The sequence below is a fragment of the Diospyros lotus genome, chromosome 8 (genome assembly GCF_014633365.1).
Source record: "Diospyros lotus cultivar Yz01 chromosome 8, ASM1463336v1, whole genome shotgun sequence".
NCBI lineage: Eukaryota > Viridiplantae > Streptophyta > Magnoliopsida > Ericales > Ebenaceae > Diospyros > Diospyros lotus.
The window spans coordinates 41,175,021-41,202,799 of record NC_068345.1 but is presented as its reverse complement, the minus strand read 5'-3'; the positions used below and the strand labels follow the sequence as shown (position 1 = coordinate 41,202,799).

General features: G+C 40.2%; 1 protein-coding gene across 2 annotated transcripts; it reads left to right on the top strand.

The window, feature by feature from the left end:
• The first annotated feature begins 163 nt into the window (after positions 1–163).
• LOC127807512 (polyadenylation and cleavage factor homolog 4) lies at positions 164–27,698 on the top strand. Of its 2 annotated transcripts, XM_052345411.1 has the most exons (7): positions 164–814; positions 2,841–2,942; positions 3,088–3,351; positions 23,630–24,436; positions 24,872–25,840; positions 25,996–26,544; positions 27,405–27,698. In XM_052345411.1, the coding sequence occupies exons 1-7, from the start codon at positions 455–457 to the stop codon at positions 27,447–27,449; spliced, it is 3,096 nt and encodes a 1,031-aa protein (XP_052201371.1). In that variant the 5' UTR covers positions 164–454; the 3' UTR covers positions 27,450–27,698. The 2 variants fall into 2 exon arrangements, with proteins under 2 accessions (XP_052201371.1, XP_052201372.1); XM_052345412.1 differs by lacking the exon at positions 2,841–2,942.
• Positions 27,699–27,779: the final 81 nt, after the last annotated feature.

Sequence of the window (27,779 nt, the reverse complement as noted above, 5' to 3'; positions counted from 1 at the left end):
TAATATATTAATTATGGAAGACAAATCAGAAAAATCATCCTCACATATCTGGTTAAATAATTATCTGAAATATTAAAAAGAATTTGTTATCACAAAAAGTTAAAATGTAGCATAATAAATGATAAAACTAAACCGTTTATTTATTTTGTTGGGGGAGGCCGAGAAGACAAGTTTGCCATCCGCCAAAGCCTGCGTCCAAATTGAAATCGCCAATCGCAAATTGAAATCACCAGTGGCCTCATCACGCTGGCTGGCTGCTGCAAACCCAAATTCCATAGCCCAATTCCGCGTCGTTCATACCCAAAGCCTCCATCCCCGTACATTTCTCTCTCTCTCTCTCTCTCTCTCCTTCGATGGGAAGCAACGCCGCTTCCTGGCCGGTTATCTGCCGCTGGTGGTTCAAAACCCTAACCCTAAAATACTGTCAGCTGTGAAAGTGTTGCTTTCTACTGGCATGGACGAAGAGCGGTTCATATCGGCGAGGGAAAACCCTAGAAATCTCGCCGGGTTCAGCAACGGCGCCAGAGTCATGCCCGGCGAGGCATCCGCCGCGCAGAAGCCCATGCCGACGATTCTCGACCGGTTCAAGGCTGTGCTCAGAGACAGAGAGGACGATATGCGAGTTTCAATGGCGGGCGACGACCAGGACGTTCCTCCGCCCACTAGCGAGGAAGTTGTGCGGCTTTACGAGCAGATGTTGTCTGAGCTTACTTTCAATTCGAAGCCCATAATTACCGACCTTACCATAATTGCCGGCGACCAGAGGGAGCACGGAGAGGGCATTGCCGAAGCGATTTGCGCCCGGATTCTCGAGGTACGAGTGTTGTTTGAGGGGTCTGAGTACTCAGCGGAATCTTTCTTATTAGTTTGCCTACTTCTTGAAATTTCAAGAATCTTGTACTTCTCCGTAGTTAATTTCGTTCTATTAGGTCTTTTAAGCTTGGCAAAGGATGTTGCACATTTCTGGGCCTAGGTTGTCGTATAGCAGCACTACCAATTCTCACCGTGAAAGCCGGCAACTTTACCTTTCTTGCAGAATTATGTACTTTACATGATGCAGTTTTACTCTATATTCCAATTCTGAGTAATCCTAAGCAATTTACATGCTGGGGGTGAATGGTAGTAGTTAATATGAAAAATCTCTCATATCCCACTGAGTGTGCGGTTGAATTTTTATTGTGAACAGAGGGATGAAGCTCACTTCTGTATTGAAAAAGTCAATTTATGAGAATCAATCACCAGCATGAATGTTCAAGTTCCAAAGTCACGGTATCTTTTTTTTTTTTTTCCTACAAAAAAACATGGATCTTTAACAAGAAATATCAAATTGTATGGGTGGCAAAGGCAATTGCAAACCGCCACTGTTTCAGTGCCATTAAATTTCTCTCTTTTTCTGGACAAATTTCACTGGCACTAAAACTTCCACATTTTCTTTGCATAATTTGTAACCCCCTAAATATCTGTTGGAGCAAAATTTCTCAAACAACAATAGCAACAACACATCAAGACTTAATCCCAGTATCTGTGTCCAACTATGTGAATTCTAAGTTGCCAAAATTCTCCTGGAACCAATAAAATCTTCCTAACATACAGGGCAACTTGGAGGAAGTCAAATTGTCAGTTCCTTGACTTAGGAATACCGGTGAAGATCTAAACATTTGGTATTTTGATGCTCCAAAGTCATTGAGATGTTAGCTTCCTGGGCTTTCTCAAGCTGTCTAGACAAGATTTACTTTTGTGTTAGGGGTGACCCAAGAGAGATGGGGCTAGGTGGCACTATTATTTGCAAAAACATGATGGCATGAAATGATAGAATATGTCAACAATTAATATATGTGTTTTTATCTTTTATCTATTAACCCATTTATGTACTGGAATGGTAACTTCTTTAACCTTGTGTATTTAAAACGAAGTTTGAAACATGTAATATTTATCTTAGAAAACATTTTTGTGAACAACTTTCAAATTCTAGTTATTATTTCTTCTTCTTTTTTTGTAAGTGAAATATGATATAAAGAAGAAATGTTTTTAATAGGTTTATGAGCATTTCTTGTTTGCATTTTATCATTCTTTTTAAGTATGTCAATAGCCTTACAATTGTATTTTCTGTGTCCTTAGGCATTGAACATTTGCATTTCTATGAAGAATGCATGTCCTTTAAATGTCTGAGTAGCTTCTCATCTTAAAAAAGGCTATAGATCATGTTTTAATCCTTGGTGAGGTTTGTGCCCTGTATGGAATGTACATCTTTTAAAGGTTGTGACTTAGGCTCTTTGAGCTTTAGACTCAGTTTTGAGTTGGTGTATTTAGTAATGGTTTATTGCTAAGTGTCCATCCTAATTAGTAATTCAGAGTCCTCTCTTTCCCATTGCTTGACCAAATCTACATAGAGAAATTCGGATGTAATGAAGATCATCTCCCGTTCTAACATTTGAGCAAGAAAGTTGTCTACGACTGATATGTAGTCAGAAAAATGATTTTCAGTGATAGAAAAACAATGACAACGTGGAAGGAATTTTCAAGTACCTTCTATCTTTTAGAGCTCCTTTCTAAGCAGCCAAAATACTGGTATTGTATAATAATTTTCATTTCATACCCCCCAACCAATCCCACCGTTTAGGTTTAGCTATATGAATTCTAGCTCTCCAATTTTAGCACAATGTGGAAGAAATTTTCAAGTACCTTTCATCTTTTAGAGCTCCTTTCTAAGCAGCCAAAATACTGGTATTTTATAATAATTTGGAGAAATGTCACTCCGCACCCCCCCCCCCCCCCCAAAAAAAAAAAAAAACCCAATGTCCTTATATGGGCAACCACTCTTATTGCTTTACCTTTTTCAGGTCCCAGTTGAGCAAAAACTGCCCTCTCTTTATCTTTTGGACAGTATTGTCAAGAATATAGGCAAGGAATATGTGAGGTACTTCTCTTTGCGTTTGCCGGAGGTGAGTCATAATATATGTGATGATGCATTATTTTTAGTTCTTCTGGATTTGTACTCTTATGGGTGTCAGATATAATATAAGTACATGTATGTATGTTTGGCAGATGTTTCTAACGTTGCTTCCTTTTTAAATATCTTTCCGCAAGGTTTTCTGTGAGGCTTACAGGCAAGTTCAGCCTAACCTGTATCCTGCCATGCGCCACCTCTTTGGGACCTGGTCCACTGTGTTTCCAGCTTCAGTGCTTCACAAGATTGAGGCACAATTGCAGTTTTCTCCATCAGCAAATCGTCAATCGCCCAGCCTGACAACCCTAAGGGCTTCTGAGTCCCCTCGACCAACTCATGGAATACATGTCAATCCTAAATACTTGGAAGCAAGACATCAGTTTGAACATTCAACTGCAGATAGTGTAAGCTCTCAATAAACTCTGTTCTCTTACCTTCTGTCATTGGGCAGACTGCAGCTTCCCCATAAAATCATTTCAGCAGGATATTTGTATATCAATGAACATGTTCTATACTATCTAATCTTCTTTATTCTTTATTGATGAATTAGAATAATATGTAGTAACATGCTATGTTGGCTTGCTATATGTTTATATGACCATGATTTATAGGTAAAACTACCTTTTATCTCTTATGTTGTACAGCTTTAGTGCTTTTTAACTAGTGAATTTAACTCACTTCTCAACCCTCCCCAAAACTCTATTGCCATCATAATATATGTATGCATGGTTAACCATGTGAACACATGTGTGTATGACTACTAAACGATGCCCTTTGACCCAAGTGGGAACACACAGATGAGGTAGAGGGAGTGTGGAGCACTTGTATGTCATATTAGGGATGTCAACAGGGCGGGTTTAGGTTAGGGGTATGCTCATCCATCCTTGGCCTATTTGGTTGATTCATAACCCAACCCTGTACTGCCCCAATAAACCACTTCTCTTATCCCCCGTTCCACCCTGCATTAACCCCATACCTACCCTGCCCCAGCCCTCCTTTGTAAGGGGCAAAGTAAATGTTTAAAAGAAGATGAAGCATTTCGAAATTAATTGCTGTATTGATATTCACATATAACAAACTCAGACCCTGCTAGAGAAAACATGGGGTTAACCTGGAATCTATTGTTTGGCGCTTTTGAAGCCATCTTAGAATGCTTTGGTAGATGGAGGTGAACCTAAAATATTTTGTTTTGTGGAGTTGATGTTGAGGAGAGGATACCACCTAGAAATGCTTTGATAGATTGTGAACTGCAACTGAAAAGGATGCCATCCTCCTGTTGATGGAGGGAGGGAGGGTGCGCAATTTATTTAGTGAGGTATGTATGTGGCCCCTAGTTGAGTTGCTCAAGCTTCATTACTGGTGAAATTTTGCATTAAACTTCACTGTTGAAGAACAAATTCCTGTGAAGCAATTCATCTCTTTAATGGGCCGTTTCGCTCTAGATCCACTTATTCTTTGCTGCTTGAAGATGATATGTTCACTTGCACCAAAATTTATGAAATACTTCTAAATTTTCACATCCGTTACTTCTCTGACATGTATGGAACACCCATATGTGTCTTCTTTTTAAACAAAATATTGGTTGGAGTCTTCAGACATATGAAACAAACAATTATTTTATTTTATTTTAGGGGTGGGGGGTGGAACTTGAGATTCATCATAAGCACTGTGAAATTCAATCAATCTTAATCCCACTACCTTAAAGAGTAATTTTAGGAATTCTATACCTCGAACTTTTAAGCTCTTATGAATGAAGCCTCTCTGCAAAATATTAGGCTGGAAATGGTATCCTTCTATTTGGATATAAATACTGTTGGAATAACTCCCAGCTTCGAATCACCCAATTACACTCAAACAAACAACCGAAACACTCCCTGAATCACTCACCCGAAACACACACACACTTTGCGATAAAACAGAAAACAAATCAGCAACTAAAAACAATCAAGAACACCAAGAATTTATCCTGGTTTGGTCTTTAGAAAGACCTACATCTAGACTGCCCTAGGCTCTTTTATCTTCACTATCTTGAATGACCTTTGAAAGGATTACTTGCACTAACCAATCCCCTTAGCCTTATACACAGACTGCTTGAGAGATTGCTCTACCAGAATTACAAAGATATCCCCTCTAAGAACTCAAGTATAATACCAGCGCATACTCCTCTCTTCCTCACTGCCCAAGATAGAATAAAAGAGTACCCCTAAAGCTAACACCCGACCTCTATTTATACAGCATAGAGGCGGTAACAGAAAGCTATTCAAAAAGACGGAAGTTACAGCTAACTAACGGCTTTAACAAACTGCTAACTAACATTCTAGAAACAATCGTTCTAGAATAGAAATACCAAGTGATATAACAAATGCTTAACAGAAAGAAAAAACACCTTTCTCGAGATATATAAGCTAATCTAATACAAGTGATTTCTAACAAATACATGTAAAATATGTCTTATTCTGTGGTGCTATTTTTTCATTTGTGTATGAAAATTCATATTTGATTTCTTCCCTTGTTCCTTCTATATTGTGTTGAGTGTTCCTTTTCAATTTTGTTCTTTTTTTGGGGGTAGATCTATCAAGATCCTCAGATTCTGACAAGGAAATGTCATGACCCTAGGGTATAATGGTCATTAAAGCATGCTGCAATTACTGGTTTGTATTTTTCTATTACAACTTGTATTTTTTTCAGTTACATTTCGGTTTTAGAATGGAAAGCTGTAATACTTTCTGTTACAAATTATAATTGAAAGCACTAACTGTAAGAGTAGCTATATAAGCTACTCGAGAGGATATTGAGTAGTAATTGATTGAATGCTTCTCTTTCTTCAATTCTATCCCTGATTTCTCTCTCGCATCTTTCTGCTTCTCTCCCTTTCTCTTTGTTCTCCTTCCATTCTTCTCATTTCTCTCTCCTTTTCTATTCTCTCTTCCTTGATTTCCTCCAAATTCCCTTACAAACCCTAGGTTAAACCTTGGTGCAAGACGTTTGGTATCAAAGCCGATCCATCCTCAGTTGTGATTCTGGCGAAAACAGTTAGGTCTGGTCACTGTAATCTATTAGCCAACGCTTCTTGGCACGATTTGTGCAGAATAGCTGGTCATTCCTATTTGAAATTGAAAGGCGAAGCGGTCAGGTGATGGTCACTTGTGAATTGGAAGCCTCTCATTTCTTGGAAGTTGATCGAAGCTGTCTGGATCAATGACTTCTGGACGTTTAACAAGCCAACAATTTGGAATTGGTCGAGTAGTGACGATTTCAATTGGTCACGGTTTGGGTAGGCGAGCATGAGCAAGCGAGTCTGACAATTAGTGATTCTCAATTGCTGCAATTCTGATTGTGAATATCAGCTCGGATTTGAAGGCGCCGATTGGGGGCGATCGTTGAATCATAGCGATCACAACTTCAATTTCGACGAGTAAGGAAGGTGCAATGTGGAAGCAAGTATGGGGGCAATCATTGAATCACAATGATTGCAAATAGAGTCTGGGTAATCTTGAATTTGCAGTGATTGCGAACAGATAGCGATCAATTGCAGGGGTTCTGACGATCGGTTTGGCTTGGGGTGTGGGTCGCAGTTGTTGTCAGTCTTGATGGGCGGCGAGTGCAATGATTGTCGGTTACTGCATTGTGACTTAGGTTGCGGCTCAGAATTGTGGATTGTCAAACCCTAGCAGGTGACAACTGTCATGTCCCTAGGAAGATTAGAAGGGTAATATTGTGATAGGTATATAATAAAAAAGTATTATTGTAATAGGGTATAATAGTTTGTTTTGGATATTTTAGCAATTAGTTAGGAGCACATGGCTGCATGTGCAAGGCTGTTAGGAGATAAATATGCCTATATAAGGCTGCTGTAAATGGATGGGATTCTCATGCTGATTTTGATAATTGACTTCTCAATTCTCTCCCAAGATTTCTCTCCAATCTCTCCCCCTTGTTCTTCTGTCATTCTCCCTAATTTCTCCCCTCATTCTTCTTCAATTTCCCCTCTATACATTCTGTTCTTGACCTTAACTCTATCGGATCCTTCCGATTTCCATTCTAGTCCTATGTTAAACCTTAGGATCATGCCAATAACATTGATTGGTGAGCCCCACATTGGACCAACATATATCTCACCTAAAAACCACCTTTGAGGTCCTTAGAGCTAACCAACTTGTCATGACCCCAAGGATTCCTAAGGATAGATTAGTAAATATAATATGAGTTTTCATGCATTATACATTAATTGTAATTTCCTTTTGCATTTTCTATTATAGGGCCTTGTCCTTAATTATAAGCAGTTAGGTTATTTGTTGTATTGCACATGGGTGCATGTGGAAGGCTGTTAGGCTATACATAAACTACAACTGAGGATGAGAAATTATGTTTTTGAATTGATAGACAAAGATTTGATTTCTCTCTAGAATTCTCTCCCATTCTCCCTTTCATTTCCCTCATTTCTCTCTAATTTCTTCCCCCATTTGTCCAATTTCCCTCTCCAATCATTTTGTTCTTCGTCTTACTTCTATCGAATCCTTCCGATTCCCAATCCAACCCTAGGCTAAACCCTAGGTTTATGACATAAGGTCAAAATGTGCATTTGGACAGAATCAAGTGGAGTATTTGGGGCATTTAATTTCTAAGGCAGGGGTTAGTACTGATCCTAAGAAGGTTGAAGCAGTGTTGGTTTGGCCCAAACCCAACACAGTGAGAGCCTTGAGGGGATTTCCTGGGCTGATGGGTTATGGGGATTTCTTAGCCCCATAAGTAAACTTTAGTTGGGGGCAAGAGGCTGAGGTAGCATTTGAGAGGTTGAAGAGGCCAATGAGTGAGGTTCCTGTTTTGGGGCTACCCGACTTTAGCCAATCGTTTGTGGTAGAAACAGATGCTTGTGGGAGTGGCATTGGGGCGATGTTAATCCAAAAGGGAAGACCCTTAGCCTTCTTAAGCCAAGCTCTAAGTGGGAGGCATCTTAGCCTAATTATATATGAGAAAGAATTCTTGGCTGTTTTAATGGCCGTTGATAAGTGACGTCATTATTTGGAGGGGGAAAAATTTATAATTAAGACGAACCACGAGAGCTTGAAATTCTTGTTGCAACAAAAATTGCAAACTCAACTACAAAAGAAGGGGATGGCCAAATTAATGGGATTGGATTATTCAATACAATATAGGAAGGACAAAGAGAATGTGGCAACAGATGCCATGAGGATGGGAATTTGGTAGCCATTACTATGGTGGTACCGAAGTGGTGGATAGTTACGAAGGGGATGAGCAAGTGCAAGAACTCATACAAAGAATGGTTGTGGGATCACAAGAAACTGATGGTTATACCCTAAGAGAGGGGATACTGAGGGTTCATGGCAAGGTGGTCATTGTCAGCAAGGGGGACCTTAGGAAAAAAATATTGCAGTCACTGCATGAGTCTCCTTTAAGGGGACATTCGGGGGTCCAAAATACCTATTTGAGGGTGAAATAGCTGTTTCATTGGCCAAAATTGAAGATTGATGTGAGAGAATTTGTGTTATCTTGCGACACTTGCAAGAGGTGCAAGTATGAGAATGTTACATACCCCATATTGCTCCAGCCCCTACCAATACTTGACCAAGCTTTGACAAGTGTGTCCATGGATTTTATTAAGGGATTACCTAAGTCAGAAGGGAAAGATAATGTGTTGGTTGTGGTGGATAGGTTCACTAAATTTGCACATTTCATAGGATTGGCTCATCTCTATATGGCCCAAGAGGTGGCCAAGGCTTTCATGGATTGGATAGTGGCTCTACATGGGGTTCTAAGATTTATCATATTGGACAGGGACAAAATATTCACCAATAGCATTTGGCAGGAATTGATGAGGTCAATGGGGATAAAACTCAACATGTCAACTGCTTACCACCCCTAAACGGATGGGCAAACAGAAAGAGTGAATCAGAGTTTGGAAACCTATCTTAGGTGCATTTGTATCGTACATCCTAACCAGTGGCACATATGGCTTGTGTTGGCCCAGTGGTGGTATAATTCTACCCACCACACCACCCTAAAAATGTCCCCATTTGAAGCTAATTACGGTTACAAGCCCCCTATATTACCATCCATAGGAGGACATGCTAAAGCTGCTTCAGTAGAAGAGTATTTGTAGCAAAGGAGGGTGGTACTTGTATAGTTGAAACAAGAATTGACCTCTACCCAAAATATAATGAATTAGAGAGTTGGAGGTTGGGGAGAAGGTTTATTTGCGGTTGAGGCACCCTCATTTGAGGTCCGTTACTCAAGGACTGGTTACGAAGCTGACTCCCCGGTATTTTGGGTATTTTGATCCGTTCCCTATCATAGCTAAGGTTGGAAAGGTAGCCTACCAGTTGCAGCTTCTAGAAGAATCATGAATTCATCCCATCTTCCATGTGTCTCTCTTAAAAAGGTCACCTGGCAAGGAGCAAGTCAATCCCGAACTACCATCATTGCCTAAGGAAAAGAAAAGGGTGGAAGAACCAAAAGCGATATTGGACCAGAGGGTGATCTATAACCATGGGGTCCCTCTCTGTTAGGTCCCGAGGATTTGACTTAGGATTTTGAGAATAGGGAGAGGGAAATCAGAGAGAAATGAGAGAGAAAGAGAGAAATGGGGGAGAATTCAATAGAATGAGTGATAATATTTCTCAATGATCCAAGGCAGAGAGGGAGAGAGTATCCATATATAGTTGGGATTCTCCCCTCAAGTGTTGTAATCGATTACAACTATAGGGAATGTACAAGATGCCATAGCAGCAACACAGAATGTGTTATTCCTTACAACAGCTAACTAACTCCGCCTATATTCTTTCTTATTCAGTCCCTCTATTACATTTAATTGCAATACTACCCTTATCCCCATGGTACATGACAATTACCCCGCCCTTCAAAACTTTTCTTGTCCGCAAGAAATGTGGAGGAGGCTGGCCATGCGAGGGAACCGGTTCAAGATGTCCGGAAGATACTCCCATGTGTTACCGTCCAAGTGTTGATCAAACCATTTAACGAGAACCTGAGTACTTGGGGCGCCTTGCCTGTGGATCACTCTTTTGTCAAGTATAGCTATAGGTTCCCGAATAGGGTCTTCAACCTGGGGAAGAGTTGGTAGGATGGAGCTTGCTGGCTGTACCCCCACTGAAAAACTGGATGTATATTAGAACCCTCCGATAATTGTAATCGATATGCCATGGTTCCTACTTTTGCAATAACTGGAAAGGGGCCATAGAACCTTGGATGCAATTTGGAGCCGGGGTGGGGAAGTAGGGTTCTTAGGTGTCCCGGTTTCAACTTTAGATACACGATGTCACCTACCTAAAATTCTCTTTCACTCCTTCTCTTGTTTGCAAATTGCTTCATCCGATTTTGAGAATTAGCCAGCTCCTTCTTAATCCCCTGCAGAGCTTGTTGCCTCTACTGTAGGTATGCATTGAGGGATGCCACCGTTGAGTTATCTGCCAGGGCTGGTAGGAGGGGTGATTTGTAACCATAAAGGGCTTCAAAAGGGGACATTTTTATGGCTGAATGGTGGCTGGAATTGTACCACCATTGAGCCATCGGAAGCCATTTGTGCCATGTCTTTGGTTGAAGGAAACAAGTACACCTGAGATACATCTCCAAACACTGCTTAACCCTTTCGGTTTGCCCGTTCGATTCAGGGTGGTATGTACTGGACATCTTCAGTTTCACCCCCAATAATCCCATCAATTCCTTCCACAGCAAGCTAGTAAAGATTTTATCTCTGTCGGAGACTATAGCCTTAGGTGTTCCATGCAGTTTAACCACTTGGTTTAGGAATACTTTGGCCACCTCTTGGGTAGTGTATGGATGAATCAGACCCATAAAATGCCCATAGTTGGTGAAGCGGTCCACGATTACCATAATGCAGTCTCTACCTTTTGATTTGGGCTGCCCATCTATAAAGTCCATTTAGATATCTTCCCATGGATCCCCATGAAGGAATATTTAGAGGCTGGAGTAGCCTAGGTGTTGCCACATTCTCTGGTTTGCACCGCCTGCAAGTGTCACACTTGATCACAAATTCCATAACATCCTTCTTAAGTCCTGGCCACCTGAAGAGTTGTTTGACCCGATGGTAGGTGTTTACAATACCCGAGTGTCCCCCGATGGGAGAGGCATGCAGTGCCTCTATAATTCTCTTTTTCAGTGCTTCCTCCTCTCCAATCACCAGCTTCCCTCGGTGTCTAATCATCCCATTGGTTAAAGTGTAGCTTGGTTTGGATGAGGGATCTATTACCAACTGCTGTAGGAGCTCCCGGGTCTTCTCACTTGAGGTATAACTACCAACAACCTCTTGGCACCAATCTGGGACAATAGTTGAGATTGCAGCTACACTTCCCTCTTCAAGACATTTGGATAGAGCGTTTGCTGCTAGGTTTTCTTTACCCTTCTTATATTGAATCACATAGTTCAAACCCATTAATTTAGTCATACGTTTCCATTGTAATTGTGTATGCAGCTTCTGTTGTAGCAAAAATTTGAGGCTTTCATGGTCTGTCTTGATCACAAAACTCCCTCTTTCGAGATAATGGTGCCATTTTTCTACAGCCATTAGCACTACCTGGAGTTCTTTTTCATAGGTGCTCAACCCGAGGTGTCTTGGGACAAGGGCTTGACTAAGAAAGGCTATGGGTCTGCCTTCCTAAACCAAGACTACTCCAATCTCATTATTGCTTGCATCGGTTTCTAGGATGAATTGCTTGTTAAAATTAGGTAAGCCTAAAGTTGGCACTTCGCTCATAGCCTGTTTAAGTTTGTAGAAAGCTTCCTGGCCTCAGAATCCCACTTAAATCCATCTTTCTGCAATAGGTTAGTAAGGGGTCGATTGATTATGCCATACCCCTTAACGAACCGGCGATAGTATCCGATTAATCCTAAGAATCCTGTCAACCCTTTCACATTGTGTGGCCTGTGCCAGGACACCATTGCAACCACCTTACTAGGGTCAGTGCTCACCCCTTAACTGGAGATGATATGCCCAAGGTATTCAACCTATTGCTTAGCAAAAATACACTTTGACTCCTTAACATACAGCTTATTGATTCTAAGGACCTCAAAGGTAATTTTCAGGTGGTTTAGGTGCTGTGCAAACGTAGAGCTGTAAATTAAGATGTCATCAAAGAATACTAGGATGAATTTACACAAGTATGGTTTGAAAATTTTGTTCATTAACGCCTGAAAGGTTGGGGGGCGTTAGTTAGGCCAAAGGGCATTACAAGAACTTGTAATGCCCTTGATGAGTCTTAAAAGCTGTCTTAGGGATATCTTCAGGCCGCATTCTGATTTGATGGTAGCCTGATTAGAGATTTAATTTGGTAAAGCAGAGGCATTTTTAAGCTCATCAAGGAGATCTTCCACAATTGGAATGGGAAACTTGTTTTTGATGGTCATGGCGTTAAGTTGACGATAGTCAACACAAAACTTCCATGACCTATCTTTTTTCTTAACAAGCAATATGGGTGATGCAAAGGGGCTATGGCTGGGTTGAATAATGGACTTTTGTAGCATATATTTGATGAGTTTTTCTATCTATGTTTTCTGCTTGGGAGGGTATCGATAGGTTCTTAGGTTAACAGGCTCTGCATTAGGCTTAAGGTTAATAGTATGGTCATAAGGTCTCTTAGGTGGTAGGGAACTTGGCTCGGAGAAGAGGTCCTTAAATTCAATTAACAGTATGTTAAGTGAGTCAAATTCTTGTGCTTGCCATGGACTATGAGAGTTGCTGCCCAGTGTCCTTGCTAGCTGATGCTCGGCTCCTTGCTCCCCGAGGGTAACTTCCATGGCATGGATAGAAAATAGTTGTGCCACCTGTGATAACTTGCTCTTGAGCATCCTGTGTAACTTGTTACTCGAGATGATTTTGCACACTCCCACCTCTGGATTGCCTATTATGACCTTGTTGCCATCTTTTTCGAAAGTCACCTCCATTTTATTGAAATCAAAACTGATTGGACCAACTCCCTTTATCCAATCTACTCCCAACACAACATCATACCCTCCCAACTTTAGCAACCTCAGATCAGTTGAGAAATTTTCTCCATTCATCTCCCAATAGAAATCCTTATTAGACGACAAACTCATCACCTTGCTACCATTGGCAATCGTTATTGATAAGGGAAGGGAAGGACTGACTTCGCATGTAATACCCCAAGAGCCCAGAGAAGAGTAGTATTTATTGAGGATAAGTAAGGAATGAAACAACACTAGTTGGATTCTTTTTGGGCTGAATGTAGGCAAAGAACTCTCGGGTTAAGCGTGCTTGAGATGGGGAAGCTCAATGATGGGTGACCCCTTGGGAAGTTTGCATAGGCCCATCAGGGTAAGTTCTTCCAGTTCTTTCTATCGCTCGATGCGGAATGTTACATCACACCCTAACTTTCTTGCCACATCTTCATCCAAGAAGTTGTGGGTACTCCCACTATCAATGAGAACCATGATCGGGTGACTGTTTACCCTTCCTTCTACCTTGATAACCTTACTATGGTTCACCCCTTTCAAGGCATGTAATGAAATCTCCCCTTGATCCTCCCTCTCATTTTTCGATAATTCCTCTCCTTCCTCGTTGTTCTCATCTTCCCCTTCCAACAGTGGTAGTTGTCTCTTACACTTATGGCCCACGAAATACCTGTCTCCATATTTGTAGCATAGACTAGCTATTCGCCTCTGCTCCATTAGTTTACCTCCAACGGTGGGAGCAAGGTTGGTGGAAGGTAGGGCCATGACACCTCTACTTTGGAGCCCACCTTTTCTGGGTGCCAATCTATTTCCAGCTTGCCAGCCTCCTGTGATCACTCCTCTCGCCTGATTCCTTTGTTTCTTGGCCATTGCATCAACGATCATCTCTTGTAACCTTGCGCTCTCCGCAGCCTGTTTCACCGTGTGGGGCTGCATCATCTTCACCATACGTCTTATCTCATCCCCTAGCCCACTAATGAAGCTCGAAACGCAATACTCCTCGGATAAGTGAGGATTATGCACCATCATCAACGACCTTAGCTCCTTGAATTTCTGCTGATAGACCTAGACCGTTCCCTCTTGTTTGAGTTTGTTAAATTCTTCGATTATGTCCCTCATGCATTTATCTCCGAACCTTACACACAGATCTTCTACAAACACACCCTAAGGGCTTCCTTCCTTGACCGTGAGCCACCCTTGATACCAAGCATCTCTCATATCATTCAGTAGGCAGAAGCCATGGTGACCATCTGCTGTTCCGGAATTTGATATAGGGAGAATACTCATTCACATCTTCTTGACCACCACCTCGAGTTCTCTCCTTCAAACAATGGAATCTCGAGCTTTAGCGTGGGGTAGTTCGGGTGGTGTCTATTAGCCGAAGCTCCTGGTCTCCTTTCCCTTACATTCTCCCCCATCGTGTCCGTATCAAACTCAAACTCTGACGTTCCCACCGGTCGAGGTTCTACCCCTACTCCCGAAAAAATGGGCTCCATTCTGTCTCTCAGAGGAAACTCGGGAGAGAGCCTTAACGGTTGTTGATGGGTGAACATTCACGCGATCATTTGCATTTGTTCCCGAAGCAGAGTGCTTTGCTCGCGACTCTCCTGCCTCCAACGTTCCATTGCCTGGTCAATTCTGGAATCGACTCCCGCTCCAATAGAGAGTTCGAGCGTTCCCACTCGATTCTGCACCTCCGCTATTGTTGTTGTCACTTGTTGTAGTTGAGATTCCATTTGCTTCATTCTTGTCCCGTCGACCATGGTTGTCAAATTATGCCCAAGAATGGTGCTCTAATACCAGATTGTCAGGTCCCGAGGATCTGACTTAGGATTTAGAGAATGGGGAGAGGGAAATCAGAGAGAAATGAGAGAGAAAGAGAGAAATGAGGGAGAATTCAATAGAATGAGTGATAATATTTCTCAATGATCTGAGGGGGAGAGAGAGAGTATCCATATATAGCTGGGATTCTCCTCTCACGTGCTGTAATCGATTACAGCTATAGGGAATGTACAAGCTGCCATAGCAGCAACAAATTTTGTACTATTCCTTACAACAGCTAACTAACTCCGCCGATATTCTTTCTTATTCAGTCCCTCTATTACTTTTAATTGCAATACTACCCTTGTCCCCACGATACATGATACTCTCGTTCAGGTGCTGGTCAAGTGGCAGCACAAGGACAAAGGAAGCAGCACCTGGGAGTATTTGCCAAGTCTCTTTTAGCGATTCCCAATGATTGCTAGCCTCCTCGGCATTTCTTGAGGACAAGAAATGTTTCAAGGAAGGGGCAATTGTCACACACTAAGATCTTGGTGCGACATTGGCAGGCCATTCACAATTTTCACTGTCTTCTTAGTTATTTCCTTTATGTTATATTGTTATGTTTTTATTTACTTTACGTATTTGTGTTGGTTTGAATATTATAGTTATATGGGGGGTGGTTAGAGATATTCTATGGGGTAGGCCACGTGTAAAGAGGTTTGGGAAAAAGACAAAATAGTTGGTTATTAGGGGTGGATCTGCTGTGGCAACACCCAGGCTAGAGGTATAAATATCCTTTAGATTCTGCTTGTTGCATGTGAAATTTCAGAAGAAATTCTATCCTTTCCCTCTGTTTTCGTTTCTCTCTCTTTATTTTTTCTTCTCTTCCTCTAATTCCAATCTCTCTTTACCTTCTTCTTCTCCAAATTCCCTACTGCACTCTCTAACTCACATCGAATTAGAAGGTGGTTCTCATTGTCACAGTGGAGTTGTGACAAACACTATTACAACCATTTGAGTAGAACTTACCCCCAAAAGCTAGCTATTAAGGGGAGGGTGCTCAAGAGGTTCTAAACCCCACACCAAGAGCCTAAACTTCCGATATAGGACAAGTCTCTTACCTTGCAGTGGACCATAACAATAATCAGCTACATTTAGCCCTATTGTAAGCCAATACTATCTTGACAATTACCTTCTATTTGTGTAATTTTTTTTGTCCATGATTCTTAGTATTCTTGCTGGTCTTTTCTTTATGAATCTTGTGTCATGTTCCTAGGGTTTGCCTAGGGTTTGAATAGGAAAATTGGAAGGAATTGAGAGATAGAATTGGAGGGAGAATTAGACTAAAAGAGAGGGAGATAACTGCAAGAACAGAGGGAGAAATGCAGACTGAACAGAGAAAGAGAGAGAATTAGAGGGATCGAGAGAGAGATTAGAAATATTGAGTGAGAAACAAAAGTCAATTATCATTTAACTCTATCATTCTCTGACTAATGTAGCCTATTTATAGGCTGTCTAAGACTAAAAGGTACAAACACTATAGCAATAAATTACAATAAAAAAGAAATATATATATATATATAACATATAATTACTAATATATACTTGGGAATCGTTGGGGTCATGCCAATTCCCTCATTCTTGAGAAAGTAGTTGTCCCCAAGAACTTACAGCAAGAATCACTTTTCTTCATCCAATTCCTGCCTTTACTATCTAGTTCATCCTTCTTCTCTTTTTCCTTTCTTTCTCCTTCTAAGCCTTTTCCTCTTTTCTCTTATGTTCCTTTCTTTTTGCCTTTCAACACAACAACAACAACATATCCAGCCTTTATCCCACTATGTGGGGTCGGCTACATGAATTTTAGACTTCCATGTATTTCTATCTTTTGTCATATCTTCATTGAGATCCATACACTTCATATCAAACTTTAATGTTTCCCTCAAAGTCTTCTTAGGTCTACCTCTATCTCTTTTTTTGATTAATTGTTCCATTTCATCAACTCTCCTCACAGGAGTGTCTCTTGGTCTCCTTCTCACATGACCAAACCATCTTAGTCTAGTCTCTCTCATCTTCTCCTCTATTGGCACTACTCCTATCTTATTATGAATAACTTCATTTCTAATTTTATCTTTTCTTGTATGGCCGCACATCCATCTTAACATCCTCATCTCCGCTACACTCGTCTTATCTCATGTTGATATTTGACTGCCCAACATTCTGAGCCGTACAACAAAGCTGGTCTTATAGTTGTCCTATAGAATTTTTCTTTCAATTTTAATGGGATTTTATCATTACATAACACCCTCGATGCATTTCTCCATTTTAGCCAATCTGCCTTAATTCTATGTGTGACATCCTCGTGAATTTCTCCATCTTTTTGAATCACTGATCCAAAATATCGAAAATGGTCTTTTCTTTGTAAGATTTGGTCTTCTAATTTTATTATAATATCCTCCACTCTTGCATTCTTACTAAATTTACATTCCATATATTTTGTTTTCTTTCTGCTTAATTTAAATCTCTTAGATTCTAAATTGTTTCTCCATAACTCAAGCTTAGTGTTCACTCCTTCTTTTGTTTCATCCACCAACACTATGTCGTCTGCAAATAGCATACACCATGGCACATCTGTCTGAATATCTTTAGTGAGTTCATCCATTACTAAAGCAAATAAGTATGGACTTAGTGCAGAACCTTGATGCAATCCTATTGTAATTTTAAACGGTTCAGTATCCTCTTCGTATGTTCTGACCCTTGTCTCTGCACCATGATACATGTCCTTAAAGGCTTGTATATAGGCTATTCGGACTCATTTTTTCTCTAAAACCCTCCATAATACTTCTCTAGGGACCCTATCATAGGCATTTTCTAGATCTATAAACACCATATATAGGTCCTTCTGATGATCCCGATACCTTTCCATTAGGCGCCTCAGTAGGTATATAACTTCCATTGTTGACCTATCGAGCATGAAACCAAACTGATTTTTTGAGACCTCTGTTTCTTTTCTGAGCCTCTGCTCTATTACTCTCTCCCAGAGTTTCATGGTATGGCTCATTAACTTAATTCCTCTATAATTTTCACAGTTTTGAACATCTCCTTTGTTCTTATATATAGGGACCAAAGTACTCTTCCTCTACTCATCTGGCATCTTTTTTGATTTAAGAATCGCGTTAAATAATTTCGTTAGCCAGGAGATTCTTTTCTTATGCATTTCCATGCTTCTATTGGTATATTATCCGGTCCCACCGCCTTATGATTTTTCATCTTTTTTAATGCTTGCTTATTTCATTTGGACTTATGCGTCGATAAAATGTATAGCTCACGTTCCCTTCGGAGTTACTAAGATGTCCCAACCTAACTCTTGTGTCGCCATTATCATTGAATAATTTTGTGAAATACTCATTCCATCTCTTCTTAATCGCTCCCTTATTCACTAATACATTTTGATTTTCATCTTTTATGCATTTCACTTGATTTAAATCCCTTGTTTTTCTTTCTCTTGCTTTAGCTAATTTATATATATCCCTTTCTCCATCTTTTGTATCAAGTCGTTTATATAGATTCTCGTATGCTTTTGACCTTGCTTCACTAACAGCTTTTTTTGCTGCCTTTTTTGATTCTTTATAATTTTTTTGATTTTCTTTATTGTTACACTGATATACAGCCTTATAGCAATTTTTCTTATTTTTAATTTTCAATTGCACTTCTTCATTCCACCACCAAGACTCCTTAAAGTTAGGGGCTCTACCATTTGTCTCTCCAAGCACTACCTTTGCTGTGTTTCTCAGGGCATTAGCTATTTCTCTCCACATTTGGTTTGTCTATCCTTCTCCATTCCATTTCATTCTATCCCTTAATTTTTCTTTGAAGATTAGTTGTTTCTCCCCTTTTAAATCCCACCACCTGATTCTTGGATTTTGTTTTATGTGATTTTTCTCTTCCAATTTCTTACTTGGACGTCAAGTACTAGAAGTCTATGTTGAGTAGTCAAACACTGTCCTGGTATTACCTTACTATCCCTACAACATACCCGGTCCTCTTGTCTCATGAGGAAGTAATCTATTTGGGTGCTTGATGTGACATTTTTATATGTGATTAAGTGTTCGTCCCGTTTTTTGAACCTAGTATTGGTTATGATGAGCCCATATGCCATTGCAAAATCTAGAATAGACTTACCCTCATTATTAATTTTCCCGAATCCATATCCTCCATGTACCTCTCTATAGCCGTTTCTGTCTCTACCCACGTGACCATTTAAATCACCTCCTATAATCACTTTCTCTCCTCTTGGTATCATTTGTATGAGTCCCTCTAGGTCCTTCCAGAATTTTGCTTTTATCTCCTCACCTAACCCGGCCTGTGGTGCATATGTACTAAAGATATTCATAGTTATTCTTCCTAGAATAACCTTCACCATAATAATTCTATCCCCTATTCTCTTTACATCCACTACCTCATCTACTAAGCTTTTATCCATAATGATCCTTACTCTATTTTTTGCTCGATCATTTCTTGTGTACCATACTTTATATCCATTTTCTGACAAAGTTTTTGCTTTTTTCTCTACTCATCTTGTCTCTTGAAGGCACATAATATTAATCTTTCTCCTAATCATCACATCTACCACTTCCATAGCTTTACCTGTTAATGTTCCTATGTTCCATGACCCAATCCTTAATCTATGATTTTGTTTTTGGCTTTGACTTTGAATTTGATTTTGTTTTTGATTTTGATTTTGTTTTTGATTTTGTTTTTGGTTTTGGTTTTGATTTTGATTTTGATGTTGGACTAACTTCTTTACCCACATCCGTCCAAGCAAATGTGAGAACTCTTGCTCATTTGTCACTACATCCGGGCGCCGATGCAGCGGCCCTAGCTCACTTGACACTACACGCGGGCAGTGTAGCGCGTTGCTATGAAGGGTTACGCCCACGCCCAAACGTTTTTTCATAATTTGTCTAGAGGTCATGTTTTGGATCCGACTAAGTTTTACGTCGGTTGTCGGCTACCTAACACAACCCTCCTCCTTTATCCGGGATTGGGACCGGCAGTGGATAACATCTCCAGGCGGAGTTTTTTTTTGCCTTTCCTGCAAATAAAAAAAATGTATTCCTCAAAGATCTCTATGTCAAGGCTCTCTTCTCCAATAATTCTAGTAATATCCTTGACCTTCATAAGAAATTATGCCAGCGAGTTGTAGCGATAAGCATTCTGGCAGCAACCTTCTCTTAGATCATCTTCCAAACCTTATGGCATTTCCTTCTCTGCCAAAACCAGCACCAAAAACTGTTTGATGCCTGCTTTAACCAAAGCCATGGACACTGCAGCCTTCTCCAGAACCAAAGGCAAAGGAACAATATCCTTAGGACCTTTTTTCCTCAAAACCATTCCTCCCAACAGAAAGTTCCAGAAAAAGAATGCCTTAGTCAACCTCCAGCTTCTTCCTTTGGTCCAAGTCCTCGTTGAATGCCTGTCCATGCTCATCAGCCTCAGGATCAGTTTCCTTAGAGCCGATATAAGTTTGTTCTGGCCCAGATTGCTCCATCAAACTTCTTTAACTGCATGTGGACCGTTACAGACTTGATTGGCAGCCTTAGAAGTACCTCAAATCTGCTGGCTGCTCATGGAATAACTTTTAGGCTGCAGCCCATGCCTTTTGAAAATGGCTTCCAATGCCAATTCTTGCAGCCTAGCCTTCTCAGCTGCTTGTTTTACTATGACCGGATGCATCAGTTTCACAGTAGGCCTCAGCTCATTGTTCAGACCATTAATGAATCTTGATATAAAATAAGACTCATTCAAGGTTGGATGGGAATGAGCATCGGCACTTTCAATTCCTCAAACCTGATCTGATAATCCGTAGCAGAGCCTTTTTGTTTGAGTTTATTGAACTATTCATTGTAACTCTCATCTCCAACCTGAGTTATATCCTCAGCTGTAGAAGTAGAAAAATTCTGAATAGGCAAACTGCCTTCTGAAACTTTTCTTTTTAAGGAATTAGAATATTCCTTAGAAAATAATTCGGCTGGAATACTAACCTGAAATTTCTGTGAAAAGAGAATTAAAAATTCGACTAGTTTTTGATTGAGGATAGCAAATTGTTCCTTGATTCCTGTGACTATTGCTCGCCTCAGAAACTACTTCCAGGAGTCACCTAATCCTTAATTCAGCAACCTTGAATCCGCCTCAATCACTGCTTCAAGGAAATCGATCTGATTGGAAACCTTTTTCCTGTGATCTGATCTGATCTGATACTGAGATCAGAGATGATAGAATTTGTCACTTAACTGCCTTCAAAATGCAGCTAGGATTAGAATTGGTTGCTCTAGATTAATTGCTAAGGATTGTTTTGATTAATCAGCAATTGTCGATGGTCGACTATTGCTCAAGAAACTGTTTCCAGCAGTCGCCTTCCTGAATCTGCTTCAACTTCCTTGATTGACTGCTCAAAATTTCTGGAAGCACAGCTGAGAATCAACCTGTAGGCATCGCTTGTTCATCAACCGCCAATAATCAGCAATCGCCTGACTTCCACTTTTTGAGATTGTCTTCCTGGATCACCTGCAGAATTAGCTTCGCTGCATCGCATGCTAAGATGCGCCTGACTATTAGCCGAGAATTGCTCCTGAGGATTTGATTGGCTCTGTTGCAGCTTCTTGAGAGTTTGATTGGCTCTTTTGCAACTTCCCGAGGATCGCCTATTATCATCAGCAGCAATCAAGATCCAGCCACTCTGTTTTGCCTGAATCAGCTGTTAAAATTTTTAAAATCATAGCTGAGAATCGTTGGCTTTGATACCATTTTTCATGTTCTAGGGTTTGACTAGGGTTTGAATAGGAAAATTAGAAGGAATTGGGAGGATAGAATCAGAACAGAGAGAATTGGAGGGAGGATTAGACTAAAGGAGAGGGAGATAACAACAAGCATAGAGGGAGAAATGCATACAGAACAGAAAAAGAGAGAGAATCAGAGGTGTTAACTCAGGGATCACTGGATCTAATCTTTAGATGGGATTAGGCCTCTCACAATTGCACACACTCACGGTTGATTGAAATAACATAACAGAAAAATAAACAACAGAATAATAAATCAAACAGAAATAGAAACAAGAAATCAAACCACACGATGAACACCAGATTTTTATCCTGGATCAGTTCACCCTTGGAGTGAACCTACATCCAGCCTTAGAATTCTCCCGAGCACAACCTTACTTTATTGACAAATGATCAGTACAGCAATACCCGAGTACATCCTCAATTGCTCACCAAGATTACAAAGGTCTATCCCACTTTCTAGCCTTTTCTTTCTGAACGAAAACAGAAGTTACACTCGCAAGAATGAATTCTTAGTCAAACAACTAACCCCCTGCCCCCTTATTTATAAACTAAGTGGGTGGACATCCCAATACAAATTACCGGAATTAGATATTACCAATTTTAACCTTCCAACTTAACTAAATTACAGTTGGAACAAATAAAAAACCGCTTATCTATACTTTAGCCACTTAACACAATTGCCTTCACTGATCGTATTGACTCGAGGCAAACTTCTAACAAGAGGGATCGGGAGAGAGATCAGAAATGTTGAGAGAGAAACAGAAGTCAATTATTATTCAACTCTTATCATTCTCTAACTAATGTAGCTTATTTATGGGCTGTCTAAGACTGAAAGGTACAAACACTATAGCAGCAAAGTACAACCAAAAAGAAATATGTAACATATAATTACTAATATATCCTTGGGGTTGTGACATCCTAGTTTGTTCATTGGGTTCCAATAGAGTGTCATGTACCTATTGCTGAGGGGGGTAGTACACTGTATTGGGTAGTTATAGCGGTAATGGGTTGTACGTAGACTAGAGCTTAAGGCAGTTGTACTCTAGAGAATTCCAGTTGTTAAGGTCAGTATATAACAAACTGACCTGACCCATAATGAGGCACCAAATAATTGAATTGAGAATCATCTGTTTCCTTCCCAAACTCTCTCTCTCTCTCATTCGCTGTTCTTCTTTCTCTCCCTACATTTCTTCTAATTTCCCCCTGATTTCCCATCCAATTCTCACCAACTCGTTTGAGAATTCCCTGTCAAATTCAAGGATCTGACACAGAGCTCAGGTGATTATCTAGAGAGTGCCTTGAAAAATAAAGTTCACTTTGGATTATGGCTTATAAGAATTAATGGTTTACTTGTATTGAATAAGTAAATACAAGGGCATCTTGCCCTTGACTAAGGGATTGGATTTTGGGTCTTGTTTAGTTATTTATAAAGGAAAAAAGAGTTTTTTTTTTTTTTGGGGGGGGGGGGGGGAGTTGGCATAGCTCATTTTTTTTGCTTCTGAACTTCCTCTTCTAGGGTTTGTCCTCGGTGTTTAGGAGTTGTTGCTATTAACAGATTGGTTTTAGGGGGTTTTCCATTTATAGCTTTGAGTTTAGTTGGTCTCTTAGGGTTTGGAGGCCCTAGGGTTGGATTGGATGCCTGGGAGATATAATTTATTGGCTTCTTTTTGGATAACTTATCAGTGTGGGACTATAGGTTTATATTTACCTAACAAGAATAGAAATCAGAGTGAAAGTGGTGTAGGTGTTCTTGGAACTACAGATGTATTGCTTTCCTCAAAATATGCCATAATTGGACACCTGGTTTCATTTGCTATTTAGAGCCACTAAGCCAGTTTATTCTGTACTCATCACCTTGGTGGTGATTCTGTCAAACAGTTGATTACAGTTTGCTTGTCTTCTCTTTATATATAATAATGTTTTCATGGCTGTCTTGTACATCTTTTATTTGTTGTCTATGCATATGATTTTGCTCAATGTTCACTGGTCAACATTCTCTTATATCATGTTATACATTCAAATTTTCTGGCGTGGTTAATTTTTCTTTGATGGTCCCCATTTGTTTATGCGCTGTAAAACAAATATTGAAGTATATATCCATTTGCTATCCTTGCAGAACAATCAACCTGCAAGGGGAACTTCTTCAACTTCAAAAAACAATAGACAGAAACCTGCCAGTGGATATGATGAATATGATTCTGAAAATGTGGAGGTCATATCATCACAGGTTGGAACTCCAGGATTGAGCTCAACTGCTCATGCAACTCGTAGTTCTTTTGCTTTGGGTGCTGAAAAGTTGCCTCTGCCTTCAGCTTCCAGGCTTTTAAACTCTTCTCCTTTTAGAATTGAGCACGGAAGATCGTTATCACCACCCGTTGATATTGCAGTGGACAATTCCCCTAGGAGGGTCATTGAAAGGGCCTCCCCATCTCGTCTTGGGTTTGAATATGGGCATGGCAGAATGACAGGCAGAGAGGATCAGTCAAGTCATTGGCCAGGGAAGCGCTGGTCTGATGGTTCTTATAAGCTAGTAGAAACTTCTCCTCTATATCCTAATGGAATTGAGCTTCAAAGACCCAGGGCACTTATTGATGCGTATGGAAGTGATGAAAGGAACCAAACTTCAAGCAAGCCTTTGAAGGTTGATATGAATGGCATGGATAATAAGTTCAACATAAAAACATGGCAGAATACTGAAGAGGAAGAATTTGATTGGGAAGATATGACCCCAAATGTAGCAAACCGGAGACAGAATAATGACGTACCATCATCATCTGGCCCGCCTAGCTTTAGAACAAGACCTGGCTATGGAACTAATATTGCAGATGCCGATTTCAGGAGGAGCAATCATTTGACTCAAGCACGCATTTCTATCCATAAGGATTCTTCTGTAATTCCTGAAGATTCTGATCCAACTCTCAGTGTACGTTCAGCTTATTTTCTGTGCCTTTCCAATTGTTGATTTCTGATGATTATGTGGCATTTGGAATTTGCCTAAAGGTTATCTTCTGTTTAAGCTATTATTTTGACACTTGTGGACAAAAAAAGAAGAAAATAAATGAAATTAAGTTGCTTTTCTATTTCTCAACGGAGTTTGTCTGCTTTGATCAAACCAACCGGAGCTATTGTTGGTTTTTCTATTTTACTGCCTACTTCCCATTGGTCCTTTTTTGTTTAAACCCCTTACAGGTTTTTTTGAAGGAATTTAATTGTTTCTTTCGTTTTGTTTAATCTTTTCGAGTAGTACACCTTGTGCCCCTCCCTTGCCCCTTCTTGTTATGCATAGAGAAAAGAAGAAATTAGCTTTTGAGATTCCAGCTTTTTTATTGTCTTTGAAAGTTTAAAAATTCTCATGCAGTCAGGTCGTGGATCAAGCAGTAACATCACAGGATTGCATGAGAATACCACAAAAATTCTGAGCTCTCATTATCCTCAAGGAAGGCTGAATTTTCTTGGTCAGCCTTCACATCATCCGCTTAATGCTGTAAGAAATGCAAGGAATTTCCAAATGCTTGGTTCATCTGGTGCTGAGCAAAGACCTCTTCTTAGCAGTTATCCTGATGTTGATGCACATCCTCATGGATCCTCTAGCAATGTGTCAAGGATTGGAGCTGCAGGTCTTGATACATGGAAGTCAGAAGCTCTTTCAGGTACTGCGCCACCATCAACTGGGGTGTGGACTGCAGTTAACGTACAAAAACTTCGCCCTTTCCCTGTACCGCATCTTCTTCCACCACAGAAACAGACTCAGAATAAGTTTGAGTCAATGAATGCTAATCAAGCACTTAACAAGTCAATTTTGCCCGAGCATCAGTTTAGTAATATTCGAAACAAGACAGTAAGCTCAATAAAGCCACTTTTATTTCCTAACCAGCAGTCTGGATCAATCCTTTTGAATCCACAGAATGCTGGGCAAGTTTCTTCTGTACAACAACAATTGCTATTGACTCAAGAAGCTCGGAAAAATTTAGTTCCACCTACTGCTATTCCCACTGCAGTTTCTGTTCCATCTCCAGCACAAACCTTGACTCATGGATATACATCTCAAGGACATTATACTGCAGTAACTAGTGTACTTTCAAACCCGATTCCCGGTGTGCATCCACCCATGTCAATGCTCAATGCACCAGGCGGCTCTATCCATTTGCAGGGGGGAGGCTTACCCCCTTTACCTCCAGGGCCTCGTCCTCCATCACAAATGATACCTATCTCACACAATCCAGTTCCCATTGCCTCCAACCCTCAAGCTGGGGGTGCAATCACGGGTTTGATTAGTTCTCTCATGGCTCAAGGTTTGATCTCATTAACAAAAGAAACTCCTTTGGAGGTATGCATTTGGAAACATATAACTATACCAACTGCATGTTTTCTTGCCCTTTTTAGCTGTTCTTTATCCATTTTATTCATTATTTATTTTTTTCTTTTTGAAAAAGAAAGTTGTCTTGCAGTAGAAGTGATTGTATCTAAGTGATCAATGTGTAGGATTCTGTGGGACTTGAATTCAATCTTGATGTTCTGAAGGTGAGGCATGAGTCTGCAATAACAGCTTTATATACTGGTCTCCCAAGGCAATGCACAACATGTGGTCTTCGGTTCAAATCCCAAGAGGAGCATAGTATTCATATGGATTGGCATGTCACAAAAAACCGCATAAGCAAAAACCGTAAGCAGAAGCCTTCTCGCAAGTGGTTTGTAAGTGTTAGCATGTGGCTTACTGGTGCAGAAGCATTGGGGACTGATGCAGTCCCTGGGTTTTTACCTGATGAGAGCATTGTTGAAAAGAAGGACGATGAAGAATTTTCTGTTCCTGCTGATGAGGATCAAAATGTCTGTGCGCTGTGTGGAGAGCCTTTTGATGACTTTTATAGTGATGAGACTGAGGAATGGATGTACAAGGGAGCTGTCTACATGAACGCTCCTGGTGGGTCAACAGCTGGCATGGATCGGTCTCAGTTAGGTCCCATAGTACATGCTAAATGCAGGTCAGAGTCTAGTGCGGTTTCTCCTGAAGGTTTTGGACAAGATGAAAAGGTATGCCTCCTCCTCCCGCATATTCTGTTACTGGATTTTCTATTCTAAGCATGGCTAATAAAGTTAATCATCAGATTAGCAATGTCTGAGCTTATTAAATTAGAGATATTGCATTTACGGGTATTGCACATGTGATAGTCTTTGCACATGTATGTACAATGGAAAAATGAGCAAAGCTGACATTTATTGGATTCTTGGAAAAATATAATGGAATGCTGTTAGATGCTCATAACCTCTCTTTCGCACTCACATATATATGAACTATTGGTGGGCATATTCTAGCACATAAACACGTTTCCATTGCAAACCTCTTATGGTCATTTATTGTCCTTTATGCTGGTTCATGACATCAGAGTTCTAGTTAGTAGTGTGCCAATTTGGTAAGTTTTCCCTGCCATGATCTAGGCTGGGTGTCAGCCTAAGGGGTTTGCATGGACTTGTGCTGGCTGATAGTCGGGCCAAATTTACATTCCTAATTACAGCCCAGTGGTCTCTGCCCTTGATCTCATACTGAAAAGTGTTCAAATTTAGAAGGTGCTTTTAGGGAAGCTTTTGAAGGTTAATGAGGACAGGAGCAACCAGAGATGAATTTGGCCATTTTCCCGAGTTTACATGATGATTCCCTGTGAAAAGAAAAAAATTGTAAGAGTGATGGTGCCATGATGATATTGTGTTTAGTTCTTTTGTTCTTGATAAGAGAATGTCTTTTTATTTGCTTACAGAAAAGGAGATAAAATATGGCGGTTGTACATATTTTGACGTGAACTAGAAATTTGCATGCTATTTGAACTAGCAGTTGCCATATGTTGAACTAGCAGTTGCCATATGTCTGAGATACACTTTTGGCTGGTGATTTGCAGGGTTATACAGAAGAGGGTAGTCAAAGGAAACGGCTAAGGACCTAGCAGTTAGATTGGCTTTTAGAGGTCCTCTGTACCTTAATCTTGAGTTATTCTTGTTAATTGGTATGCTCTTATATGTAGCATTGGTGCTGGTGGTGCCTTTGATTCTGATGCCAGAACTATGTACATGTATAGTTGAAATTACAATGCTCATTTTCTTGCAGCAAAAGGTTACAGATACAACTCTTGGTTTCTGGCATTTGCATTTAGCAATCAAAGTTAGGGATCTTGGTTTTCGAAACTTTATTGCAATATTGTTGTTTAGCCAGATTTATTTGATTTTTCAGACCTTTGAACTGTACTATCGATCATTGGCTAAAATGCTTTTGTACC